A 26,579-nucleotide genomic window follows, 5' to 3' on the forward strand; every position below is an offset into this window, starting at 1 on the left:
CGATAGCAGTTGACAAATAAAGAACTTCAGAGATGCCGTACAGGATTTCATCGTATTTAACTGTTTTCGTGTACAGGGTGTTCGGAAATTCCCGTTACAAACTTCTAGGGCTTGTAGAGGGGAGTGAGTGCATAATATTTTGAATAGGAAACAATGTCTGGAAACACGTCGTTTCCGTTCTACGACCAATTCAGTACAGATGTATAACTCACCCATTTGGGGAACTGAATTAGGCGTGACGCATTATAGTTATTAGGTAACAATTCGAAAGGAAATACGAGTATTACACTACTGGCCATTAAAATTGCTACACCAAGAAGAAACGCAGATGATAAACGGGTATTCATTGGACAGGTATATTATACTAGAACTGACATGTGATTACGTTTTCACGCAATTTGGGTGCATAGATCTTGAGAAGTCAGTACCCAGAACAATAGCGGCCTTGATACGCCTGGGCATTGAGTCAAACAGAGCCTGAATGGCGTGTACAGGTATAGCTGCCCATGCAGCTTCAACACAATACCACAGTTCATCACGAGTAGTGACTGGCGTATTGTGACGAGCCAGTTGCTCGGCTTCCATTGACCAGACGTTTCCAATTGGTGAGAGATCTGGAGAATGTGCTGGCCAGGGCAGCAGTCGAACGTTTTCTGTATCCAGAAAGGCCCGTACAGGACCTATAACATGAGGTCGTCCATTATCCTGCTGAAATGTAGGGTTTCGCAGGGATCAAATGCAGGGTAGAGCCACGGGTCGTAACACATCTGAAATGCAACGTCCACTGTTCAAAGTGTCGTCAATGCGAACAAGAGGTGAGGGAGACGTGTGACCAATGGCACCCCATACAATCACGCCGGGTGATACCCCATTATGGCAATGACGAATACACGCTTTCATGATGCTGTAAACAGAACCTGGATTCATCCGAAAAAATAACGTTATGCCATTCGTGCACCCAGGTTCGTCGTTGAGTACACTATCGCAGGCGCTCCTGTCTGTGATGCAGCATCAAGGGTAACCGCAACCATGGTCTCCAAGCCGATAGTCCATCCTGCTGCAAACGTCGTCGAACTGTTCGTGCAGATGGTTGTTGTCTTGCAAACGTCCCCATCGGTTGACTCAGGGCTCGAGACGTGGCCGCAGCATCCGTTACAACCATGCGGATAAGATCCCTGTCAACTCGACTGCTAATGATACGAGGCCGTTGGGATCCAGCACGGCGTTCCGTATTACCCTCTTTAACCCACCGATTCCATATTCTGCTAACAGTCATTGGATCTCGACCAACGCGAGCAGCAATGTCGCGATACGATAAACCGCAATTGCGATAGGCTACAATCTGACCTTTATCAAAGTCGGAAACGTGATGGTACGCATTTCTCCTCCTTATACGAGGCATCAGAACAATGTTTTACCAGGCAACGCCGGTCAACTGCTGTTTGTGTATGAGAAATCGGTTGGAAACTTTCCTCATGTGAGCACGTTGTAGGTGTTGCCACCGGCGCCAACCTTGTGTGAATGCTCTGAAAAGCTAATCATTTGCATATCACAGCATCTTCTTCCCGTCGGTTAAATTTCGCGTCTGTAGCACGTCATCTTCGTGGTGTAGCAATTTTAATGGTCAGTAGTGTGCGTACTCACTCCCGTCTAAAAGTCGTACAGGTCTTTAACGGAAGTTTCCGAACACACTGCATGCTGGTGGCCAGAAAATCTGAAAGTATTGTAAGTATGTCGTGGGGTAGGTTGTGCTGAGAACATTTGTTAAGAAACAAATTCGATACTTTGCGACGTTTCCTAGTTAACTAGAACTGAAGTTAGCCAATCTGGATGTTGGATGCGCAAATTCAAGCAACAATTAGTATCGGTTGTTCTCACAGGGTAGGTGAGAGCGCACGAGACTGCTCAGCCTTTGGCTCGGGTTCGATTCTTAATACCGCCCCACGTCCAAATTTTTTATCGCTCTCTTGCTCGGTTTTAGGAAACCACATGAGGAACACGTTTGGCGACACCGTCAAAGATGGGCAGTTTGACTTTGCGGTGTGCAACGGGCTGATCGTCTTGTCCAACTTCAATACTAGTTAACTCGGGAGCTGCGCAGCGCATCGAATTTTTTATCAGCTATTATTTGTCAGCACAACGTACCCTGCAACACTCTTACAAGCTCTCCAGACAGTTTCTGACCACCCTCTATTTATGTTTCACTTTTATACTTCATATATGTTTATATTAAACTATTTACAGTACATCGAAGAGCCAAAGAAACTGGTACACCTGCGTAACACCGTGTAGGGCCCCCGCGAGCACGCAGAAGTACTGCAACACGACGTGGCGTGGACTCGGCTAGTGTCTGAAGTAGTGCTGGGAGGAACTGACACCATGAAACGTGCAGAGCTGTGACTTTTGCAGCTCTCATCCGCTTATTTTTCGTCACAGGTTTGCTTTTCAATGACCGACAGAGGTGTCGCAGTGCGTTAAGACACTCGGATTCGGGAGGACGACGGCTTAAAGGTGCGCCCGACCATTTCCCTACATCGCTTCAGGCAAATGCCGGGATGGGTTCTTTGAAAGGGCATGCCGACCTCCTTCCAGACCCTTCCCTAATACGATGGGACCGAAACCTCGCTGTTAGATCCCCTGCCCCTAAATCAACGAACCAGCCAATGCTTTTCATGACCATCTGTCACTATCGTCCACATTGTGACTTAGCCCTGTATGCGGCATAAATTTTCTGTATGGTGCGTCTTGAAACAGCTACCACTTCGCCTCCCTTGGTTACGTAAGCTGCCACCATAGGATCACCATCAACGTGGACACTTTAGAATTCGCTGAGCACCGGCATAATGCACCCACAAGTACGCAGAACACCTCTTCTGACCACGACTGATCATTACATCGTGTTGAGGACACTGCACAGGTGCCGTTCGCGGCCAAATACACCAGTTCAGCCCCCAGGCTTGGCTAGCATCTGGGTTTGTGTTCAAGCACGGATTTTTCGCGGTGTTTCTGTACTCTTTTTCCAACCCTTGTACGTTCTCGTTTCACACCCGCCGCGTCCACTTCCACCTTCCGATGGCCGGGTCCCAAGTTGTGCTTATATGTACACTACTGGCCATTAAAATTGCTACACCACGAGGATGACGTGCTACAGACGCGAAATTTAACCGACAGGAAGAAGATGCTGTGATATGCAAATGATTAGCTTTTCAGAGCATTCACACAAGGCTGTCACCGGTGGCGGCACCTACAACGTGCTCACATGAGGAAAGTTTTCAACCGATTTCTCATACACAAACAGCACTGGACCGGCGTTGCCTGGTGAAACGTTGTTATGATGCCTCGTGTAAGGAGGAGAAATGCGTACAGTCACGTCTCCGACTTTGATAAAGGTCGAATTGTAGCCTATCGCGATTTCGGTTTATGGTATCGCGACATTGCTGCTCGCGTTGGTCGAGATCCAATGGCTGTTAGCATAATATGGAATCCGTGGGTTCAGGAGGGTAATACGGAACGCCGTGCTGGATCCCAACGGCCTCGTATCACTAGTAGTCGAGACGACAGGCATCTTATCCGCATGGCTGTAACGGATCGTGCAGCCACGTCTCGATCCCTGAGTCAACAGATGGGGACGTTTGCAAGACAACCACCATCGGCACGAACAGTTCGACGACGTTTGCAGCAGCCGGGACTATCAGCTCGGCGACCATGGCTGCGGTTACCCTTGACGCTGCATCACTGACATGAGCGCCTGCGACGATGTACTTAACGACGAACCTGGGTGCACGAATGGCAAAACGTCATTTGTTCGGATGAATCCAGGTTCTGTTCACAGCATCATGATGGTCGTATCCCTGTTCGGCGACATCGCGGTGAATGCACATTGGAAGCGTGTATTCGTCATCCCCATACTGGCGTATCACCCGGCGTGATGGTATGGGGTGCCATTGGTTACACGTCTCGGTCACCTCTTGTTCGCACTGACGTCACTTTGAACAGTGGATGTTACATTTCAGATGTGTTACGACCCGTGGGTCTACCCTTCATTCGATCCCTGCGAAACCCTAAATTTTAGCAAGATAATGCACGACCGCACGTTGCAGGTCCTGTACGGGCCTTTCTGGATATACAAAATGTTCGACTGCTGCGCTGGCCAGCACATTCTCCAGATCTCTCACCAATTGAAAACGTCTGGTCAATAGTGGCCGAGCAACTGGCTCGTCACAATACGCCAGTCACTACTCTTGATGAACTGTGGTATCGTGTTGAAGCTGCATGGGCAGCTGTACCTGTACACGCCATCCAAGCTCTGTTTGACTCAATGCCCAGGCCGTTATTACGGCCAGAGGTGGTTGTTCTGGGTACTGATTTCTCAGGATCTATGCACCCAAATTGCGTGAAAATGTAATCACATGTCAGTCCTAGTATAATATATTTGTCCAATGAATACCCATTTATCATCTGCATTTCTTCTTGGTGTAGCAATATTAATGGCCGGTAGTGTATTACAAAATTTTATCTCGATCACTTAAGTACGTTTACCATCAGATGACTAGGTGAATATATAGAGGAAAAACTTTAGGGCAAGATAGAGATTGCAATATTTCGAACAAAGGGTTTAGGACGTTGCTTGAACGTCCTACTCTGAGATATCAAAACTGGCCAGTAACAGAAAATCGTCGGGGGCAGCATCAAATCAATATGAGGACTGATGACCCAGGAAAAGGTGTTCAAAGTACGGGGTATCAAAAATTCTCTCCGCAGTGCCGTGTGATTGTCAGCCGCGCGTGCCCTATGCCGCAGTGAATATACCGAAATGACTCAGTGAAATACAAGTTATTATTTTATTGAATATTCATTTTGACGCCCGCCGAAGTGGCCGTGCGGTTAAAAGCGCTGCAGTCTGGAACCGCAAGACCGCTACGGTCGCAGGTTCGAATCCTGCCTCGGGCATGGATGTTTGTGATGTCCTTAGGTTAGTTAGGTTTAACTAGCTCTAAGTTCTAGGGGACTGATGACCTCAGCAGTTGAGTCCCATAGTGCTCAGAGCCATTTGAACCTTTTTTTTTTTTCATTTTGACTTACAAATTTTCACATTAAATGTTGAAAGTGTCCCCCCTGTTGTTGAATACACAATTCAATTCGTCTAATCCCACCAAGTTGCACTCCTAATTGCCAGCCTTGCGATGTTTATTTCTACCGACAGGTGAAAATCTTCACGAAAATTATTCAGAATGCTTCCGACTTGATGAACGACAATTGAGAGATCGCTTCTAGGGAAGATTCGATAAAATTACATTCGCTAATCCTACATCGCTTCAGCGCACCTAATTTTGAAAGCATGATTAGATACGCATGGTTCGCATCGAAATTAGCGGATGAGAGAGAAATATTTTTTGAATGCAAAAGAATTGTGTTTACCGGTATCGCTCATGAAGAAACCGTGCGCCTGCAAGAGGTTGCTTTCATAAAATGCCCGTGATGCTGCGAAAATTTGTGCTTCGGTTGTTTCTATGATAAATATCACCCACAGTATTGTTCTTGCACATCAAGCAATGTGGACGATGAAAAATAAGATTTTGTAATATTGTATGACAGAAAAAATTAATGACTGAATATATCTTTATAATTTCGCACACCTTACACTGTGTTGATATTCTCTGAAATAGATTTGAAAAATTCGGTCGATTTTGAAAAAAAAAGTACATTAGCAGGATTCGAACGCGATACTTCCAGCGAGGTAACCGTGAACCCTTACAGCTACGCTACGCTGACTTGCTCGGATTACACGTAATGTTACAGGTATACAAATCGCGGAATGAACTTCACTATCGGTTTTCTCAAAAAGCAAAGCCCGTCGCTAAAAAACCGGATAGCCAGGTACTCGGGGTAAGTGCCTCTACAACATATTTGAAGCGCATAAAAATCCGTAATTTACAGTATGGAGGGTCCCCTTGTAAGGTATTTCTTCCATAAATTCAACTTAAGGTATAATATTCGGTAATGTTAACACTAAGCTAATAACAAGCATTGAAATAATTATTACATTAACATTTTTGCTTAAAAACAGCAGCAAATTTATGTTTGAAATTGCGAGTAATGTTAGTTTTTACGTAAAAGATACAGAACATCAAGGTAGCAGCTAGGAGAGCCTGGCTACAAGTATTAACAGCATATCTACCTCTATGCCATCAAGAGAAATACGGGGTGGTTACAACAATCAAAGTGCAGTTACTCATAGAGGCCCAATGTGGGTTGTAATTATCATTTGCCAGCGAAACATGGTAGATATGCTAATACGTTAACGTGGAACCGATCTACGCCGGGAAAAAAATTAGTGTAGAAACGTTTCCACATGTAACGGATTAGGAACAGGGCGGGGTCATGTCTGGATAACCAAGTGACAAACGCATAATGTTGATTTTATGAATAACCGCTGCTTGCACAGTTTGTTCTATATGGACGCTGGAGATGTCGACGAGATGGTGTACAGCACCAGACTTGCACCTGGTGGCCTAAATTGGAACTAATATTTTTTTCAGCGTAAATCGGTTCCGCATAACGCATTGGCATACCTACCAAATTTCTCTCCCACAGGATAATTACAGCCCACATAGGGCCTTCATGGGTAGCTGCACTTTTTTTTATTATATCCCATTGTATGATAAGTAAACACGTTATTCAGTATTAAATCGTCGTCTGTGTTGCAATATTACATTGTGGCCGCAGCGATGAAGCTAATTATTAATGAGCTGTATAATTTCTCCTAAATATTTGTTGACCTCTCGATATTCAAATTCATCAGCCACAAAAATGTCTCACGTAGGGGTAGGAACGCAAATGGAGATCCGTCTGTGTCCATAAAACACGCTCCTTCAAATTCACCGTGCACTGCTCTAATTATCCATAACGTACCACACAAATCCGGAAGCTCTCTTAATTTCTAACACTGTAGCGACAACAAGGTTCCTTTCTGACACCTCTGATCTGAAACTTACCGGGATGACATCATCGACGACATCCGGTCGGAGTTCGGAGCGCTTTCCGAATCTGTAACAGAGAAAAGAACGCAGGTGTGGTTAGATTTCACGAGACATGCGTTTTTCAAGCAGTTCTTGGTAAAGAACAGCGAGGAAAAATCCAGCCCTGCAAGCTCTTAAGAAAAGTGACATATTTTATAGTGATCAGGAACTGCTCATTAAGTAAACTGTTATTAACTACTGATCATTTTTCATTCAATTGACCTTTAGCTGTCATAAAATTCTTTATAAATGCCTGTTTGAGATCATTCTTACTGTGTTATCAAATTAAATGGGAGCTATCATATGTCAAGGGTAAAGTATATTGTACAGCCGTTAGTAAAACGTACTGTTCCTCTTCTTTTCCGAGTCATAGATCCCAAATTTTCGCAGGGCGGCTTGTTAATTATCGGATTTAGCAATGTTAGTGGATGTGCCTTTTCTGTTGCTCCCCGCTCTCACCCCCCTCCCCCCTCTCCCCCCACTCACCCTCTGGGAAGGAATTTGTGAACCCCATCTGCCTACATCTAGTGTTGTTCCATGTCAAAGTATGCGAGTGCCTTTTAAGAGTTAATGATTGTGTAGCTGATGCAGTGCGTGACAGCCAGGCCAGCATTCAACTAGTGGGATGTGGAAAACCGCCTAAAAACCACATCCAGGCTGCCCAGCACACCGAGCATCGTCGTTAATCGACTGGTCTAATTCGAGGGCCACTGCGTGACCCCAAACCGCCGTACCATTGTGCTAGCATATAGGTGGGTCAGCAGAGCGAAAATTTGCTGACACAGGTAATCAATCTTTGTATTGCGCCATCATCCGTTCACCTGAAGAATAAACCCAGAGAGTACTGGCGCACAGGTTAATGCTGTTTTACTTGACTGCCAGCAGACATTTGATACCATCTAATGGACAAAGCATGAGCGTGTGGAATATCAGAGTAGATGTGTGATTTGGCTGAAGAGTTTGTAGAATATAGAACACAGCCTGTCACTCTCAGTAGAGAGAAATCTTCAGATATAAAAGTAACTTTAGCTGTACTGCAATAGAGTGGTAGAGAAACAATACCCTTCACAGTATACAAGTTGTAGTGGACATACGAACAGATATTTTTATATATGGTTCTTTGACATGTACACATATCAGTATGCTGTTTTTTTCGTCCGTGTTAGTTTTGCCACAGATTACAATTTACTACCTGATATTTTATGCATAGTTTTAACTGCACCACTAAGTGGGCTACGCTTGTCAGTGTACGCTAAACATTTTGCGTCAACACCTCAACACGTGACCAGCTGCCCAGGGGGGAAAATAAGAATTAATGGCTTGCTCTTGCCACATGTGCTCTGAACTACTAACCAGCCTAAAAGCATACTACTACTACTACTACTAATAAGTATTGTACTGCAAATGTCGTAAATACTAGTGTAATGTTCAGAACACCATCCTCTGAAAGGCATAGAAATATCTGTTCTTATACCAATTACACCTAGTACATACATAAGCTAGAGGGAAATCCCAGAAGCTCTGTGAGGCTTTCCAAGGGTGATATTGTTTTATAGAGAGAAGTCACAACACTAGGAAATTGTGGACATATGCAGGAAGGCCTCCAGAGGACAGACATTTTCTGCAGGAAGTGGCAACTGACCCTCTATACAGGGTGAGTCACCTAACGTTACCGCTGGATATTTTTCGTAAACCACATCAAATACTGACGAATCGATTCCACAGACCGAACGTGAAGAGAGGGGCTAGTGTAACTGGTTAATACAAACCATAAAAAAATGCACGGAAGTATGTTTTTTAACACAAATCTACGCTTTTTTAAATGGAACCCCATTAGTTTTGTTAGCACATCTGAACATATAAACAAATACGTAATCAGTGCCGTTTGTTGCATTGTAAAATGTTAATTACATCCGGAGATATTGTAACCTAAAGTTGACGCTTGAGTACCACTCCTCCGCTGATCGATCGTGTGTATCGGAGAGCACCCAATTACGTAGGGATCCAAAGGGAACGGTGATGGACCTTAGGTACAGAAGAGACTGGAACAGCTCATAACGTCCACATGCAAACACCTTTTTATTGGTCTTTTTCACTGACGCACATGTACATCACCATGAGGGGTGAGGTACACGTACACACGTGGTTTCCGTTTTCAATTACGGAGTGGAATAGAGTGTGTCCCGACATGTCAGGCCAATAGATGTTCAATGTGGTGGCCATAATTTGCTGCACACAATTGCAGTCTCTGGCGTAATGAATTTCGTACACGCCGTAGTACATCTGGTGTAATGTCGCCGCAGGCTGCCACAATACGTTGTTTCATATCCTCTGGGGTTGTAGGCACATCACGGTACACATTCTCCTTTAACGTACCCCGCAGAAAGAAGTCCAGAGGTGTAAGATCAGGAGAACGGGTTGGCCAATTTATGCGTCCTCCACATCCTATGAAACGCCCGGCGAACGTGGGCCCAATAAAAAGGTGTTAGCATGTGGACGTAATGTGCTGTTCCAGTCTCTTCTGTACCTAAGGACCATCACCGTTCCCTTTGGATCCCTACGTAATTCGGTGCTCTCCGATACACACGATCGGACAGCGGAGGAGTGGTACTCAAGCGTCAACTTTAGGTTACAATATCTCCGGATGTAATTAACATTTTACAATGCAACAAACGGCACTGATTATGTATTTGTTTATACGTTCAGATGTGCTAACAAAACTAACGGGGTTCCATTTAAAAAAAACATAGGTTTGTGTTAAAAAACATACTTCCGTGCATTTTTTTATGGTTTGTATTAACCAGTTACACTAGCCCCTCTCCTCACGTTCGGTCTGTGGTGTCGATTCGTCAGTATTTGATGTGGTTTACGAAATATATCCAGCGGTAATGTTAGATGACGCACCCTGTATATACGGTGGTCCATTGATAGTGACTGGGCCAAATATCTCACGAAATAAGCATGAAACTAAAAAACTACAAAGAACGAAACTCGTTTAGCTTGCAGGGGAAATAAGATGGCACTACGGTTGGCCCGCTAGATGGCGCTGCCATATGTCAAACGGATATCAACTGCGTTTTTTAAAATAGGAACCCCCACTTTTTATTAAGTATTCATCTAATATGTAAAGAAATATAAATGTTTTAGTTGGACCACTTTTTCGCTTTGTGATAGATGGCGCTGTAATAGTCACGAACGTATAAGTACGTGGTGTCACGTAACATTCCGTCAGTGCGGACGGTATTTGCTTCGTGATATATTACCCGTGTTAAAATGGACCGTTTGCCAATTCCGGAAAAGGTCGATATCGTGTTGATGTATGGCTATTGTGATCAAAATGCCCAACGGGCGTGTGCTATTTATGCTCCTCGGTATCCTGGACGACGACATCATCCAAGTGTCCGGACCGTTCGCCGGATAGTTACGTTATTTAAGGAAACAGGAAGTGTTCAGCCACATGTGAAACGTCAACAACGACCTGCAACAAATGATGATTTGTTCAAATGGCTCTGAGCACTATGGGACTTAACGTCTGAGGTCATCAGTCCCCTAGAACATTGAACCACTTAAACCTAACTAACCTAAGGACATCACACACATCCATGCCCGAGGCAGACATCGAACCTTCGACCGTAGCGGAAATGATGATGCCCAAGTAGGTGTTTTAGCTGCTGCCACGGCTAATCCGCACGTCAGTAGCAGACAAACTGCGCGAGAATCGGGAATCTCAAAAACGTCGGTGTTGAGAACGCTGCATCCACATCGATTGCACCCATACCATATTTCTATGCACCAGGAACTGCATGGCGACGACTTTGAACGTCGTGTACAGATCTGTCACTGGACACAAGAGAAATGGAAAGTTGAAGGATATTTGCTATCGTGATCCATCTAAAACGCCTGACAACGTGCGTCAGCGCATTGTCAATGTATGTGCGAACATTACGGAAGGCGAACTACTCGCTGTTGAGAGGAATGTCGTTACGCGTATTTCCAAATGCATTGAGGTTGACGGACATAATTTTGAGCATTTACTGCATTAATGAGGTATTTACAGATAATCACGCTGTTACTGCATGCGTTCTCAGAAATGATAAGTTCACAAAGGCACATGTATCACATTGGAACAACCGAAATAAAATGTTCAAACTTACCTACGTTCTATATTTTAATTTAAAAAACCTACCAGTTACCAACTGTTTGACTAATATTGTGAGTCAGATGTTTGTGACTATTACAGCGCCATCTAACACAAAGCGAAAAAAGTTGTCTAACTAAAACATTCATATTTCTTTACGTACTACACTTAAAAAACGCAGTTGATATCCGTTTGACCCATGGCAGCGCCATCTATCGGGCCAACCATAGCGCCATCTGGTTTCCCCCTTCAAGTTAGACAAGTTTCGTTGGACCACCCTATATTACTGCATGTAAATAACAGTTATTGTTTTATACATAATTGAGAAACAATGATTGGAAGCAGACAAGTCCATAAAATATCTAGGGGCATGCATTCAGAGCAATTTGAATGATATCGACCACCTAAAATCAACTGAAGGTAAAGCATATGCCATACTGAGATTCATTACGAGAACCTCCACAAGAAGGAGTCCGCCCACAAAGACAGTAGCAAAACACCCATTCAACCAATACTTGATTAATGCTCTTCAGTATGGAATCTCTACAACATAGTACTGATAGAGGACAGAGAGAACGTCCAAAGAAGAGCAGTGCATTTCGTTACAGGTTCACTTAGCAAGCCCGAAAGCGTCACGGAGATGCTCAGCCGACTTTAGTGGCACACCCTGCAAGAGAGACCTTTTGTATCACATTATGATCTACTGTTAATGTTCCCAGAGTGTACTTTCCTAGAAGAGTCAACTGACATATTGCTTCTTCCTAGATATATCTCCTGAAAAGACCATCAAGGTAGGGTTATGTAGATATAAGTTCACGCACATGCTTTCCATCAGTCGTTCAACCCACGAAACATTCGCGACTGGAACGGCAGTAGGGGAGGGGGAGGGGGGGTGCGGGAAACGACAGTGATAAACAAACCATCCTCAATCACATACCATAAGGTCACTTCTGGAGTAAAGATGAAGGTTATGTTATGATCAGTTCTACATCTACATTTGTACTTCGCAAGCCACCCAACGGTGTGTGGCGGAGGGCACTTTACGTGCCACTGTCATTACCTCCCTTTCCTGTTCCAGTCGCGTATGGTTCGCGGGAAGAACGACTGCCGGAAAGCCTCCGTGCGCGCTCGAATCTCTCTAATTTTACATTCGTGACCTCCTCGGGAGGTATAAGTGGGGGGAAGCAATATGTTCGATGCCTCATCCAGAAACGCACCCTCTCGAAACCTGGACAGCAAGCTACACCGCGATGCAGAGCGCCTCTCTTGCAGAGTCTGCCACTTGAGTTTGCTAAACATCTCCGTAACGCTATCACGCTTACAAAATAACCCTGTGACGAAACGCGTCGCTCTTCTTTGGATCTTCTCTATCTCCTCTGTCAACCCGACCTGGTACGGACCCCACACTGACGAGCAATACTCAAGTATAGGTCGAACTCGTGTTTTGTAAGCCACCTCCTTTGTTGATGGACTACATTTTCTAAGGACTCTCCCAATGAATCTCAACGTGGCACCCGCCTTACCAACAATTAACGTTATATGATCATTCCACTTCAAATCGTTCCGTACGCAAACTCCCAGATATTTTGCAGAAGTAACTGGTACCAGTGTTTGTTCCGCTATCATATAATCATACAATAAAGGATCCTTCTTTCTATGTATTCGCAATACATTACATTTGTCTATGTTAACGGTCAGTTGCCACTCCCGGCACCAAGTGCCTATCCGCTGCAGATCTTCCTGCATTTCGCTGCAATTTTCTAATGCTGCCACTTCTCTGTATACTACAGCATCATCCGCGAAAAGCCGCATGGAACTTCTGACACTATCTACTAGGTCATTTATATATATTGTGAAAAGCAATGGTCCCATAACACTCCCCTGTGGCACGCCAGAGGTTACTTTAACGTCTGTAGACGTCTCTCCATTGATAACAACATCCTGTGTTCTGTTTGCTAAAAACTCTTCAATCCAGCCACACAGCTGGTCTGATATTCCGTAGGCTCTTACTTTGTTTATCAGGCGACAGTGCGGAACTGTATCGAACGCCTTCCGGGAGTCACGGAAAATGGCATCTACCTGGGAGCCTGTATCTAATATTTTCTGGGTCTCATGAACAAATAAAGCGAGTTGGGTCTCACACGATCGCTGTTTCCGGAATCCATGTTGATTCCTAGAGGGTAGATTCTGGGTTTCCAGAAATGACATTATGCGATTATTGGTGGCACTGAAATGTGATAGAGAAAAAGGACGCATCTGTGGGGTCGGTGGTGGCAAAGATCGGGCCTTTGCTTTTCTCAAGCAGCAGTTGTGTAAAAGCGCTCATTAGTAAACACGGTGGAGAAGCTAACGCTTTGTGTATACTGTGGAGCTCTGTACCTACATATAAGAGAAATTTCATATCTTATGTGATCAAAAGTATCCGGACACACCTATGTAACTCGAAATGGACCACTTGATGTCGCCATAAAAGGAGGCGGAGAGTACTGAGTTTTCAGTTGAGAAGATTGAAATCCAGAAGAAGCTTCCCACTACTTACAACTGTACCAATTCCAAGTTCAACAGAAGCCCGCCGAACCGAGTTGTGGTGAACAAAGTCTACTAGAGGATTATGGACAGCAGAAGAGAACCTACCATCAGGCTGCCATCTCCAATACGATACACACAAGATCCTCAACAGGGCGGAAAAGGTGAAAGACTTGTTTGAAGACGTGGGGTACCTACCAGTGATGATGGATATTGTGAATGTGGGGTAAGGCAAGACTCTTTAACGCTTGTGGTCTGCAGTAACCTGAGCTAACTCTGTGACATGAGGGAGTTGCTTGCAGGAAAAAAACGTCCCATTCTGGTTGCTGAATACGGGACTCATAAAGTGTAAATTTCTCTGGTAATCAACGTTAGATTTTAGTTTTTCTTACATCTACATTGATACTCTGCAGATCACACTGAAGTGTCTCGCAGAGGGTCCCTCGAACCACATTCACAATATATTCAAATTTCGAACAGCATGTGGAAAAAACGAACACCTGTATCTTTCCGTGCGAGCTCTTATTTTATTATGACGATCGTTTCTCCCTGTATAGGTTGGTGTCATCAAAATACTTTCGCATTGGGGGGAGAAAGATGGTGACTGAAATTTCGCCGCAACGACAAACGTCTTTGTTTTAATAATATCCACCCCAAATTCTGTATCACGTCAGTGGCACACTCTCCCCTATTCCGTGATAATACAAAAGTGTTGCTCTTCTTTGAACTTTTTAGATGTACTGCGTCAACCCTATCTGGTAAGGATACCAGTACGTTCTGAGGTGAACTCTGTGTATGTCCTTAATATAATATATATGCATTGCCGAACGTTTGTTCGCTATCTCGTTATAATCGGTTGTTGACCCACTATCACCTATTTCAATGTGACCCAGAAGGTTTCAGAACAATGTAGCTCATAGTAATTGTTCAAACTGCCGACCGTCAGTCTCAATGCATGCGTGGCAACAGCTCATGAAGTTCTGCCGCACTCCCTCAAAGATCTCTGGTAACTGAAACTTCCTGGCAGATTAAAACTGTGTGCCGGACCGAGACTCGAGCTCGGGACCTTAGCCTTTCGCGGGCAAGTGCTCTATCTCATTCTGGAAACATCCCCCAGGCTGTAGCTAAGCCATGTCTCCGCAATATCCTTTCTTTCAGGAGTGCTAGTTCTGCAAGTTTCGTAGGAGAGCTTCTGTAAAGTTTCGAAGGTAGGAGACGAGGTACTGGCAGAAGTAAAGCTGTGAGGACGGGGCGTGAGTCGTGCTTGGGTAGCTCAGTGGGTAGAGCACTTGCCCGCGAAAAGGCAAAGGTTCCGAGTTCGAGTCTCGGTCCGGCACACAGTTTTAATCTGCCAGGAAGTTTCATATCAGCGCACACTCCACTGCAGAGTGGAAATGTGGTGTCACCGCCAGACACCACACTTGCTAGGTGGTAGCCTTTAAATCGGCCGCGGTCCGCTAGTATGCGACGGACCCGCGTGTCGCCACTGTCAGTAATTGCAGACCGAGCGCCGCCACACGGCAGGTCTAGATAGACGTACTAGCACTCGCCCCAGTTGTACGGACGACTTAGCTAGCGATGCAACAGTGACGAAGCCTCGCTTATTTGCAGAGAAGATAGTTAGAATAGCCTTCAGCTAAGTCAATTGCTACGACCTAGCAAGGCGCCATTTATCCTTTGCTATGTATCTAATGAAGCATGTACAGTAACAAGACCAATGTTCACCAATTGTGGATTAAAGTTAAGTATTCCAGCAGCTACTTACTTTTCTTTATAGCATTCATTACGTATCCTGATTCAGACCTCACGCCAGCCTGCGTGAGTTTAAGCGCGTGCCTTTCGGTTACCCGTCACTGTGGACTGGCTGTCTTGTCAGTCCACAACAGAAAATCTCATCTCTGGTAACTGTTGTACCAGGAAACAGGCAAGTTAGACCGTAGCAAGCAGGCCTTCATCAATTTCTAAAGGGGGTTTCATACATCGAGAGATGACACAGGACATTAAAAGTGAATCTGCATGGAACATAGAATCTGGAAATGTACAACGCAGTTCAACAATTGGAGAAGAACAGCACAACGAAAGGTAAGGACAAACATGTCGGTTGGGCCCCATTTAGCTAACCTGGCGGCAGCGGATATTTTTTTATGTATACCATACGACCTAGGAGAGCACTTAAAAATTCCGGACAAGAAAGTGGGGTGCCAGTTACTACCTACACAGGCTGAGACTCTTAAGGAAGCGATTATAATTACATGAAAGGTCCTTAGTAACAGTGGGAAATTTTTACTCTGCAGCGGAGTGTGCGCAGAGATGAAACTTTCTGGCAGATTAAAACTGTGTGCCGGACCGAGACTCGAACTCGGGTCCTTTGCCTTTCGTGGAGCACTTGCCCGCGAAAGGCAAAGATCCCGAGTTCGAATCTCGGTCCGGCACACAGTTATAATCTCCCAGGAAGTTTCAGGTCCTCATTAAGTTTGTATAGTCTATATTAGACCAATTACACGAGAGTTTTGTTGTTTTCTCCTCAACCGTTTTCGGACATGGCGTATCTCAGTATGTCACTGCTACCTATTCCAATTAACAGGATGAAGTCCAAAGTTCATTGACCAGCCCGCTTCAGATTCAAGCGCTTGGAACATGACAAGGGACGCCCTTCATCGCTTCATTTGCGAGTTTCGAGTGCTGGCTTTGTGCGAAGTGTGTAGCAGAATGCGTGGGGATCCACAGGTGCGAATGGTCCTTCACAGAACAGAAGTTGTTTTCGTACTGTTTGGAGTGCGCAATTAAGGCAGTCCAACATTCATGCCATCTGAAGAATTGTAACCACGTCTGTGTCTTCAGCGATCGATTGTTGCACGCCTCCGCCCCCTCTCTGCCCCAAACCGCCATCAAACGCACCCTCCTAATAGGTACGCACTATATACCTTCTCACAAGTTACGGAAAAGGAAATCGCAAAATTGTTCGCAGAATTAAACACATCCATTACGGATACTGCAGAACAATGTGAGCGTGTAAAACGAAATATTTTAGTAATAATATTTGTCAGCACTATCAATAAAAATAAAACATTAAGAACTACCTATCTCTTTAAGCAGAAAAACTGAAACTGAAAATGTTTAAAATTGAAAATTTTTAAAATTACTTTTTATTAATGACAAGTAGTGAAAAGTCATTTTTTTTGGTGAAAAATTGGCCCTCATAAGCTATAAAATAATAGCAATGGCTCTGTTGGAAACTCGTGACAACATTCAGTTGTACCCACCACATCACTACACTGCTACACTACGCTCGACGTCGTACAGCGCAACTTATCAGTTCTAAATGAATTTTTGTAGATGTTTTAGACAGTATTTTCGTCATAATATCGCACATTTATTAGTTTTCAGTAAAAAGAAATAAAGGAGTAAGACAAGATTGTTTTCTTTCCTTATCACTGTTAATATCTTCGTGGACGAGGTCACAGCAAGACAGAATCAGATTTCTTTGAAAATGCTCTCTATCCTTAGTGCAGAGCAACTAGTATTTTGTGTGCAGAGGATGTTGCAACTGTGCAATAGACAGAAGATAATTTACAGATGCGGCTATACAGCTTAAGAAATATAACAGAGAATATGAACTGTTATCATCTCCACACAGATTAAAAGTGATTGCATTTCTGGCAAAAAAGCACGATAAGGTACTAAAATTGGACTAATGGAAATATATCGGATCAGGTGCCCACCTTTACGTATCTTGGATGTGGAATGTTCCCAACAAGAGATCGCGACATAGAAACAAAACTTTGCAACTTTAAAGATACTTGTCCGACAGTTAGTAGTTCTCTGGAAGACAAAACTAAAAACGAAACTGAACTGAAACTTTATACAACAACTAAACCACTCGGCAATGCCTCGTTGTTGTTAAATAAGTGTGGAAATTGGGTATATGTTCAAATCTGGCGTGTCACTAACAATTGCGTCAGGATGGAAATTTCGGCTCCTCGCTGCTATTTTGGTCCACTTCGAAAGTATTCGTATATAGATTATGACTGAAAAAATACTCCTTGTATCCTTTCTGCTTTTTACTTTTTTCAAGGTCTCATTTTTTGCACACAACACCATTACAATACTTAAGAATATAAACCACTTTTCGTTTCCAGAATGAGATTTTCACTCTGCAGCCGAGTGTGCGCTGATATGAAACTTCCTGGCAGATTAAAACTGTGTGCCCGACCGAGACTCGAACTCGGGACCTTTGCCTTTCGCGGGCAAGTGCTCTACCATCTCAGCTTCCGAAGCACGACTCCCGCCCGGTACTCACAGCTTTACTTCTGCCAGTACCTCGTCTCCTACCTTTCAAACTTTACAGAAGCTCTCCTGCGAACCTTGCTGAACTAGCACTCCTGAAAGAAAGGATATTGCGGAGACATGGCTTAGCCACAGCCTGGGGGATGTTTCCAGAATGAGAGTCGTGCTTCGGTAGCTCAGATGGTAGAGCACTTGCCCGCGAAAGGCAAAGATCCCGAGTTCTAGTCTCGGTCGGGCACACAGTTTTAATCTGCCAGGAAGTTTCATATCAACGCACACTCCACTGTAGAGTGAAAATCTCATTCTGGAAACATCCCCCAGGCTGTGGCTAACCCATGTCTCCGCAATATCCTTTCTTTCAGGAGTGCTAGGTCTGCAAGGTTCGCAGGAGAGCTTCTGTAAAGTTTGGAAGGTAGGAGACGAGGTACTGGCAGCTGTGAGTACCGGGCGTGAGTCGTGCTTCGGTAGCTCAGATGGTAGAGCACTTGCCCGCGAAAGGCAAAGGTCCCGAGTTCGAGTCTCGGTCGGGCACACAGTTTTTGTCTGCCAGGAAGTTTCACTTTTCGTTTTTTGGGTGCTCTGTGGTAAGAGCATGGGCTGGTCTACTGAATTACCAGTTCGTGAAAAGATAACATGAGATAATGACAAGCGAAAAAATTTGCCTAATTGTTTAAATACCCTGCGTGCTCCCCCCATGTATATATATTTGTTGTTGAAAAATGTATAGCCTGTGTCCTTACAGTGTACAATATATTTTTAGTTACTGGGATACTGTACAGTAGCAGTAGTGAATGCACGCATATAACTGAACATGGCAGATACCATCTGAACCTAAATTAGTTCAAAGGACCATGAGTCTTTTTTATTGTCACTCCAAACGAAATCTTGATTTACTTAAAATGATTGGGTAAATCAGTTGGCATCACTGGTATACGGGTTATGAGACACTTCTCAAGCTGCTGGAGCTGAGAGGATAGTAACCTCAGTGACAGTATATCGCTTACCTGAATAGGTAGCATTACAAAGTTTCATACGATTCAGACGGCATAGTAGAATTCAAATCATTAGGCGATAAACCGCAAATATAACTTATCTAATATAGGTCTTCTGTTTAATCGGCTCCGAGGAAGAAAACAAAACAGAGCATTGTTGTGTATACAATTTTTGTCTAAAATTATATGCGCGGAGAAGAAATTATAAAATGATTTAAATGTGCCTCCTATCGTGGTTATATCCGACGTCGAGAAAGAAAAAGAAACTGCACGCTTTTACAACACAACAAACACAGCATTGTCTTCCTCTCAGTCAGTTTTAGAAGTATGGTAATTCTCTTCCTTAAGTTGTGCAACGAAGGAATCACCATCACACTGTACGTTGAAGAACACTTCCATTAAATAACTATAGCATACACACACACAGCCCGAACATTCGAGAGAAGAACCAAACGTGTCAAAGATCCTCTATCAAAGAGTCTACAAGTCAAAGTCGAAAAATGATGTTTCTTGCGGTCGATAGTCGCCAACAGCAGAAAATGTATACATTGTTGTATAAAACGATATATAGGCTCTATCCGCCCAATATTTATGAAAGTACTATGTAAAAATTTGGAATAAAGAGTTCAAGAACTTTTCAAGATTTTTTCTAACAACGATTTCTCGTTATATGTTAGTACAGAAATAAATGGCCATGCTGGTAATATTATGTGGATGTGAGATGTGGGTACTCTCAAAGCAAAGACAGAAGGAAAATTACGTCAGATGAGATGAAATTTCTCAGATAAGTCAAAGGCTGCACATCAACGGACAAATGACGAATCACAGAAATACAAGAGGTACAAATTTTCAATCTGGAAAACAAAACTAGAGCAACCATTTAAAAAATATCATCCACTCAGTCCAGGAAGCTTGGTTGTGCTGATGACTAGGTATAAAAACAAAGAACAAACAAATTGCGGTCACTGAGGATATATTAATAAAGGAGATAAGTGTAATGTTTCATTAGTTTCGTAAATAGGGATTTCAACTGAACCCAAACAAAACTGAATTCACTTGCTTTCACCTGAGAAATACCCTAACAAACTACAAACTGGACATATTTTTTTAGGATGGTTGTCTGGCCCATAACAAATATCTAGGGTATCTTGGAGTTACACTTGACACATTATTTAAACACCATCCAATATGGACTGTAACCAAACTGAGGTCAAGAATCAGCCTTATCTATTCTGCGGCAAAATTTTGCAGTCATTCTCTATGACAGCAGCCAAACGAAGTTGCTAGATACATAACTAAATCAAATAAAGCTGATTGTTATTGCCACAGATGATTCCACTCAATCTGGCTACCTGCCCTGAGCTGCATTCCACCACCTAACCTGAGAAGAAAGAATAATATTCTCAAGGATCTGCAGCTGCCAAGCCATGACGACATATCTGCTGTCCAAATTAACAGACTTTGCGCGAGACATCTTCCACAAAGAACATCTACCAACCTGGTGGATCACAGCTTCAGTCTTAACGAAGTTTGGATGCAAGAATGGTATAACAACACTCCAGACGAGCTCCACAGCTTTCTCCAAACCAACAACAAACCATTTTAGCTTGATGTACCCTAGAAGACATTGTGTTGGCTCAACATGATCTGGACTAACCAGAGGAGATGTGGTGACCTAATACACAAATCTCCAGAAACTACCACTGCTGAGTGCAGATGTGGATTCCCAAGACAGACTGTCAGACATATTGTTGAAGAGTACCCACAAATTCGTACCATGAAACACCTCAGCAACATTTGTGAAGAACTATGTAAATACGAATATAAATTTGTAAATAATGTACCTATTTTATTTGTGTTTCCAAAGTGATGTGTAATTAAGACACAAAGAAATTAATGACATTAGCTGCTGGTGGACATTGATTTAAATCGGCAGGGAAAGTTTAAAATTTGAGCTGGATCTGGAGTCGAATCCAGGTCTCCTGCTTACTAGATATCTGTACACAGTGGTCATCACAGCTGATCGGACTACCCTAGCACACCTCCCATCAGATGCAAATTCTCAACTTATCCACACACTACCTGTGTAGTGCCCCTACGCATGCTAGCGTAGTCAGTGTAACTGTGATGATCACGGTGTCCAGATGGAGTGGTGGTCAGTGCATCTTCCCAGTAAGCAGGAGAACTGGGTTCGAATCCCAGTCTGGCACTAATTTTTAAATTTTTCCATTAATTTAAATCAATACTCACTAGGAGGAAATGCCATTAATTCCTTTGTGTATTGATTCATAACGGCAGTGGGATCAAAATATGTCTGTTCTTATGGACATGTCTGGGGAACAGACATTGCATATATAATGTGTAATTGCCATAAAATTAATAATGATAATTTATTTATACATTTTATCAACCTGGGTAGCCATGCATGTTAAAGCGCCGCTTCTGGGATAAGGAAGTAAGCTGGCCCCAGATCGAGTCCGCCAGACAGTCTCAATGCTGTCCATCCTGGATGTGGTTTTTAGGTGGTTTCCCGCATCCCAATAGGTGAATACTGGGCTGGTACCCAATTTCCATCTCATTTAGACGATTCACAAACAATTAGAAGAAACTTTCGCTCACTTCGACTTGAACAACACTACACACAGGCAGTTGGGATAGCGCCAGGAAGGGCATTGGTCCACTTCTTAAACTGACCATGCCAAATTAGTTCCTTATCATTCCGTCACTGCGCAGATTCGAGACAAAGGCACAAGAAAATAATTGTGAAAGTGATCTGTAATTGTCATACCGCTAATAATAATAATTTACTAGCTGAGAAACCTAGTGTTCCCCAGGTTAGAATATGTGGCATGAGAGAAGGCGTGAGTATTTTAGATACAAAATACATACAGATGTATGTCTCATTGAGAATATTATGACTGCAGTTATCCTGTTACTGAGCCAGTTGGTCGTGGAGGATGGCAGGGGGTGAGTGTGGTGGGCTAAAGTACACAAAATATGGAGCAATAAATAGTCCTAGGTAAAGCTAAAATATATATCACTTACAAACTTTACAGTGTATGTGAAAGTGTGGTTATTGTTTCATTCACGATGCAATGTAATGGTGATAAGCCTTCAACGCATTTCATCCTCACTGAGGAGGATGAAAGAGGGTGATTGTGGTTGGCAGATATCTCAGTATAATGCGTGATGTGGAAGACTTAGTTCTTTCAGAAAAAGATATATTCTCTACGACTTTTGAACTTTACTGTATCAGTGAATGCATTTGCTTATACAATCATCGCCGTATTTCATCTATACTGGCATTAACATTATGTTACACAGCCATATTTAACCGCAGGTAGCACAATGAGGCCAATGCTAGTTTAGTAATATTGCCTTAAAATAACAGTATTCAAATGAAGGTGAAAAGAAATGGAACTAACTTTATCTCATGAGGCATTTACTTTTAATTGCATATAAGCATAGGGGGGTTGGCGAAAATGGGCTGATAGATTAAAAACTGATCTATTTGATGTTACAAGTTGTTGTTATAGTTTGAATGACGTAACTGCACAAGCATCGTACTATGTCGGACGAATGAATCGAATGAATGAAGGAAAGGCTTTTTCACATGTATGGCAAAGTTCATAAGTCACAGAGCATGTAGCATTTCCTGAGAGTGTTTATTGCTACATATTTTGCTGGTTTTTGCTCGTCACAAGCACTCACTGCCACACACCGCGACCGAACTCCATTATTAACAACATGAGACCAAGGGCTACGTACCTCATGAACCACGAGTGGGTGGCAGTGGATGATCATGGAGAAAAGTCTGTCAGTACATACGCATACAAGTGTTCTGTCTATAGTTACAGATTTGTAGGTCTTAAGGTCATCATTAAGTGAACAGAATTATTTATAATTTGTGACAATACGGAACTGATACTGTTACAATATATATTTTTAAAAATATACAGTTGTGGCATCTCTCATGACAATCTGTCATACATTATGAAACTCCTCTCTACTGTCTATCTTTCGAGCATGTTCAGATAAGGCATGCACAAGTCTACATATTCCTATTTAAACCTGATACTGGGTACTGGAGTTGACCGTAGACACTTTAATGTATCACTTTGTATGCTAATCACAAATATACAGGGTGTTACAAAAAGGTACGGCCAAACTTTCAGGAAACATTCCTCACACACAAATAAAGAAAAGATGTTATGTGGACAGGTGTCCGGAAACGCTTAATTTCCATGTTAGAGCTCATTTTAGATTGGTCAGTATGTACTGTACTTCCTCGATTCACCGCCAGTTGGCCCAATTGAAGGAACGTAATGTTGACTTCGGTGCTTGTGTTGACATGCGACTCATTGTTCTACAGTACTAGCATCAAGAACATCAGTACGTAGCATCAACAAGTTAGTGTTGATCACTAACGTGGTTTTTCAGGCAGTGGAATGTTTAAAATGCGGAGTTGGCAGATGCCCATTTGATGTATGGATTAGCACGGGGCAATAGCCGTGGCGTACGTTTGTATCGAGACAGATTTCCAGAACGAAGGTGTCCCGACAGAAGACGTTCGAAGCAATTGATCGGCGTCTTAGGGAGCACGGAACATTCCAGCCTATGACTCGCGACAGCGGAAGACCTAGAACGACGAGGACACCTGCAATGGACGAGGCAATTCTTCGTGCATTTTACAGTAACCCTAATGTCAGCGTCAGAGAAGTTGCTGCTGTACAAGGTAACGTTGTCCACGTCACTGTATGGAGAGTGCTACGGGAGAACCAGTTGTTTCCGTACCATGTACAGCGTGTGCAGGCACTATCAGCAGCTAATTGGCCTCCACGGGCACACTTCTGCGAATGGTTCATCCAACAATGTGTCAATCCTCATTTCAGTGCAAATGTTCTCTTTACGGATGAGGCTTCATTCCAACGTGATCAAATTATAAACTTTCACAATCAACATGTGTGGGCTGACGAGAATCCGCACGCAATTGTGAAATCACGTCATCAACACAGATTTTCTGTGAACGTTTGGGCAGGCATTGTTGGTGATGTCTCGATTGGGGCCCATGTTCTTCCACCTACGCTCAATGGAGCACGTTATCATGATTTCATACGGGATAGTCTACCTGTGCTGCTAGAACATGTGCCTCTACAAGTACGACACAACATGTGGTTCATGCACGATGGAACTCCTGCACATTTCAGTTGAAGTGTTCGTACGCTTCCCAACAACAAATTCGGTGACCGATGGATTGGTAGAGGCGGACCAATTCCATGGCCTCACGCTCTCCTGACCTCAACTCTCTTGACTTACATTTATGGGGGCATTTGAAAGCTCTTGTCTATGCAACCCCGGTACCAAATGTAGAGACTCTTCGTGCTCGTATTGTGGACGGCTGTGATACAATACGCCATTCTCCAGGGCTGCATCAGCGCATCAGGGATTCCATGCGACGGAGGGTGGATGCATGTGTCCTCGCTAACGGAGGACATTTTGAACATTTCCTGTAACAAAGTGTTTGAAGTCACGCTGGTACGTTCTGTTGCTGTGTGTTTCCATTCCATGATTAATGTGATTTGAAGAGAAGTAATAAAATGAGCTCTAACATGGAAAGTAAGCGTTTCCGGACACATGTCCACATAACATATTTTCTTTATTTGTGTGTGAGGAATGTTTCCTGAAAGTTTGGCCGTACCTTTTTGTAGCATCCTGTATAGCTTTTCCTGAGAGTATTTATTGCTACATATTTTTCGGATTTTTGCTCGTCACACTCACCCACTGCCACGCACCGCGACCAAACTAACAACATGAAACCAAGGGCTAGCTACCACCACAACCATGTGTGGGTGGCAAACTGTGTAGGTAACAAAATTTCTTTTCTTACTTTACTAGCGTAGGCGGTAGCAGTATACATGTACAACTGGCAGCTACCATTGTCACTGCCTACAGCCACAGAGCTATGGAGTGTTTACTATTATTGTGCGAACGCTAGGTGTCGCCAGACGTCGGCAAGTGTCCAGCTATGCCGCACAGGCTGTATGCCGGCCGCTCTCTCTGGCTACGTACCTGGGCCTGTTGCGCGGCGTGTACATGCGGTCGTACTCCTGCAGCTGCAGCATGCGGACCATCTTCTCGACGCCGCGGAGGTGCTCTGCGATGCTCAGCGTGTCCAGGGGGGAGCGCACCGACAGCGACGCGCCACCCCCGCTGCGAGGGCTGGGGAAGTCGTCAGTTCACATCGCAACTGCCGCCACGTCACATCTACACTTCACAAGGCTTAAAAATTCTGCCAACACCCCTCAAGCTTTCGGGTTGCCCACCTTTATCAGGAGCCCAACTATCCTAAAGCTTTCGAAAATTCCAGAACCTTTGGCAGAGAATTATAATGAATGTAAGGTTGGACAGTGGAACAAATTTCTTTGGAATAGAATTCAGTGTTCATTTACACAAATATCACTGACTAAAACTGTTTTAATTTTCTGATGAGATTTCAGTTCTACAAAAACTCATGTTTTCTGTGAATGGCTGTAAAGTGCACATCAGAGGGTGTGTTCAATAGACATCCACGTTTTAGAGGGCTTAAAAATGCTGAAAATATACCCCAAGCTTTCGTGTTGCCTACCTTTATCAAAAACCAGTTATCTTCAAGCTTTCGAAAATAACATTATCTTTTTCAGATAATGATGTTTCACCCATCACATCTGAGTATGAACTTTTGGTGGATTACTGGACTGTGAAACATATTTCATTGGAATAGAATTCAGCGTTCATTTACACAAAGGTCATTGACTAAGACTGTTGTGACTTTCTGGAAGGTTTTCCTTCAGTTAATTTCTACAAAATCATACGATTTCTGTGAGTGGCTGTAAAGTGCATGTCAGTAGGTGTGTTTAATAGACATCCACGTTTTAGAGGGCTTAAAAATGCTGCAAATATACCCCAAGCTTTTGTGTTGCCTACCTTTACCAGACAATTATCATCAAGCTTTCAAAACTTCCATTACCTTTTTTAGACAATTCTATTTCAGCTATGAAATCTTCACGGGTTATCAGCCGAGTGGCACTGTCTTCTAGTCGCAACGTTTCAATGGACTGCGTATCGAGCATCTTCGCCTGAAGATGCTGGATACGCAGTCCATTGAAACGTTGCGACTAGAAGACGACGCCACCCGGCTGATAACTCGTGAAGATTTCATAGCTGAAATACGCCGAGAAAGCCTGCAATTGCATATAATTCTATTTCACTCACTGTATCTGAGTATATGAATATCTGTTGAATTATTGCAGCAGAATTCAGTGGTCGTTTATAAAAATATCACTGTGAATTTTTTATCTTGGTTCAGTCCTACAACTGTATATGTGTTCAGTGGATAGCTATAAAGTGCATATCAATGGGTACGTTTGATCGATTTCCACATTTTAGAAGGCTTAAAAATGTTGCAGATGTTTCGTAAGTTTTTGTGCTTCCCACCAGTATCTTTATCAAGAGCCCGTTATCCTCAAGCTTTCGAAATTTCCAGGGTTCATTGTCAAAGACTAACATTCGACTCACTGTATTTCAGTTAATGAAATTCTGGTAAATTACTGGCCAGTGGAACCCATTCCTTTGGAGGCA

General features: G+C 43.4%; 1 protein-coding gene across 1 annotated transcript in view; it reads right to left on the reverse strand.

Moving 5' to 3' along the window:
• Positions 1 to 26,579, reverse strand: part of LOC124552592 (neuropeptide F-like) — a 635,976-nt gene that overhangs the window by 2,861 nt on the left and 606,536 nt on the right. Inside the window, exons 3-4 of the mRNA XM_047126917.1 lie at positions 25,032 to 25,181; positions 6,996 to 7,047 (exon numbers count right to left, since the gene is read on the reverse strand). Of these exons, the coding sequence (XP_046982873.1) occupies positions 6,996 to 7,047; positions 25,032 to 25,181 (202 nt within the window). The remainder of the gene's footprint in view (positions 1 to 6,995; positions 7,048 to 25,031; positions 25,182 to 26,579) is intronic.

This window comes from Schistocerca americana, chromosome 10 (assembly GCF_021461395.2).
Source record: "Schistocerca americana isolate TAMUIC-IGC-003095 chromosome 10, iqSchAmer2.1, whole genome shotgun sequence".
In the NCBI taxonomy this organism is placed as follows: Eukaryota; Metazoa; Arthropoda; class Insecta; order Orthoptera; family Acrididae; genus Schistocerca; species Schistocerca americana.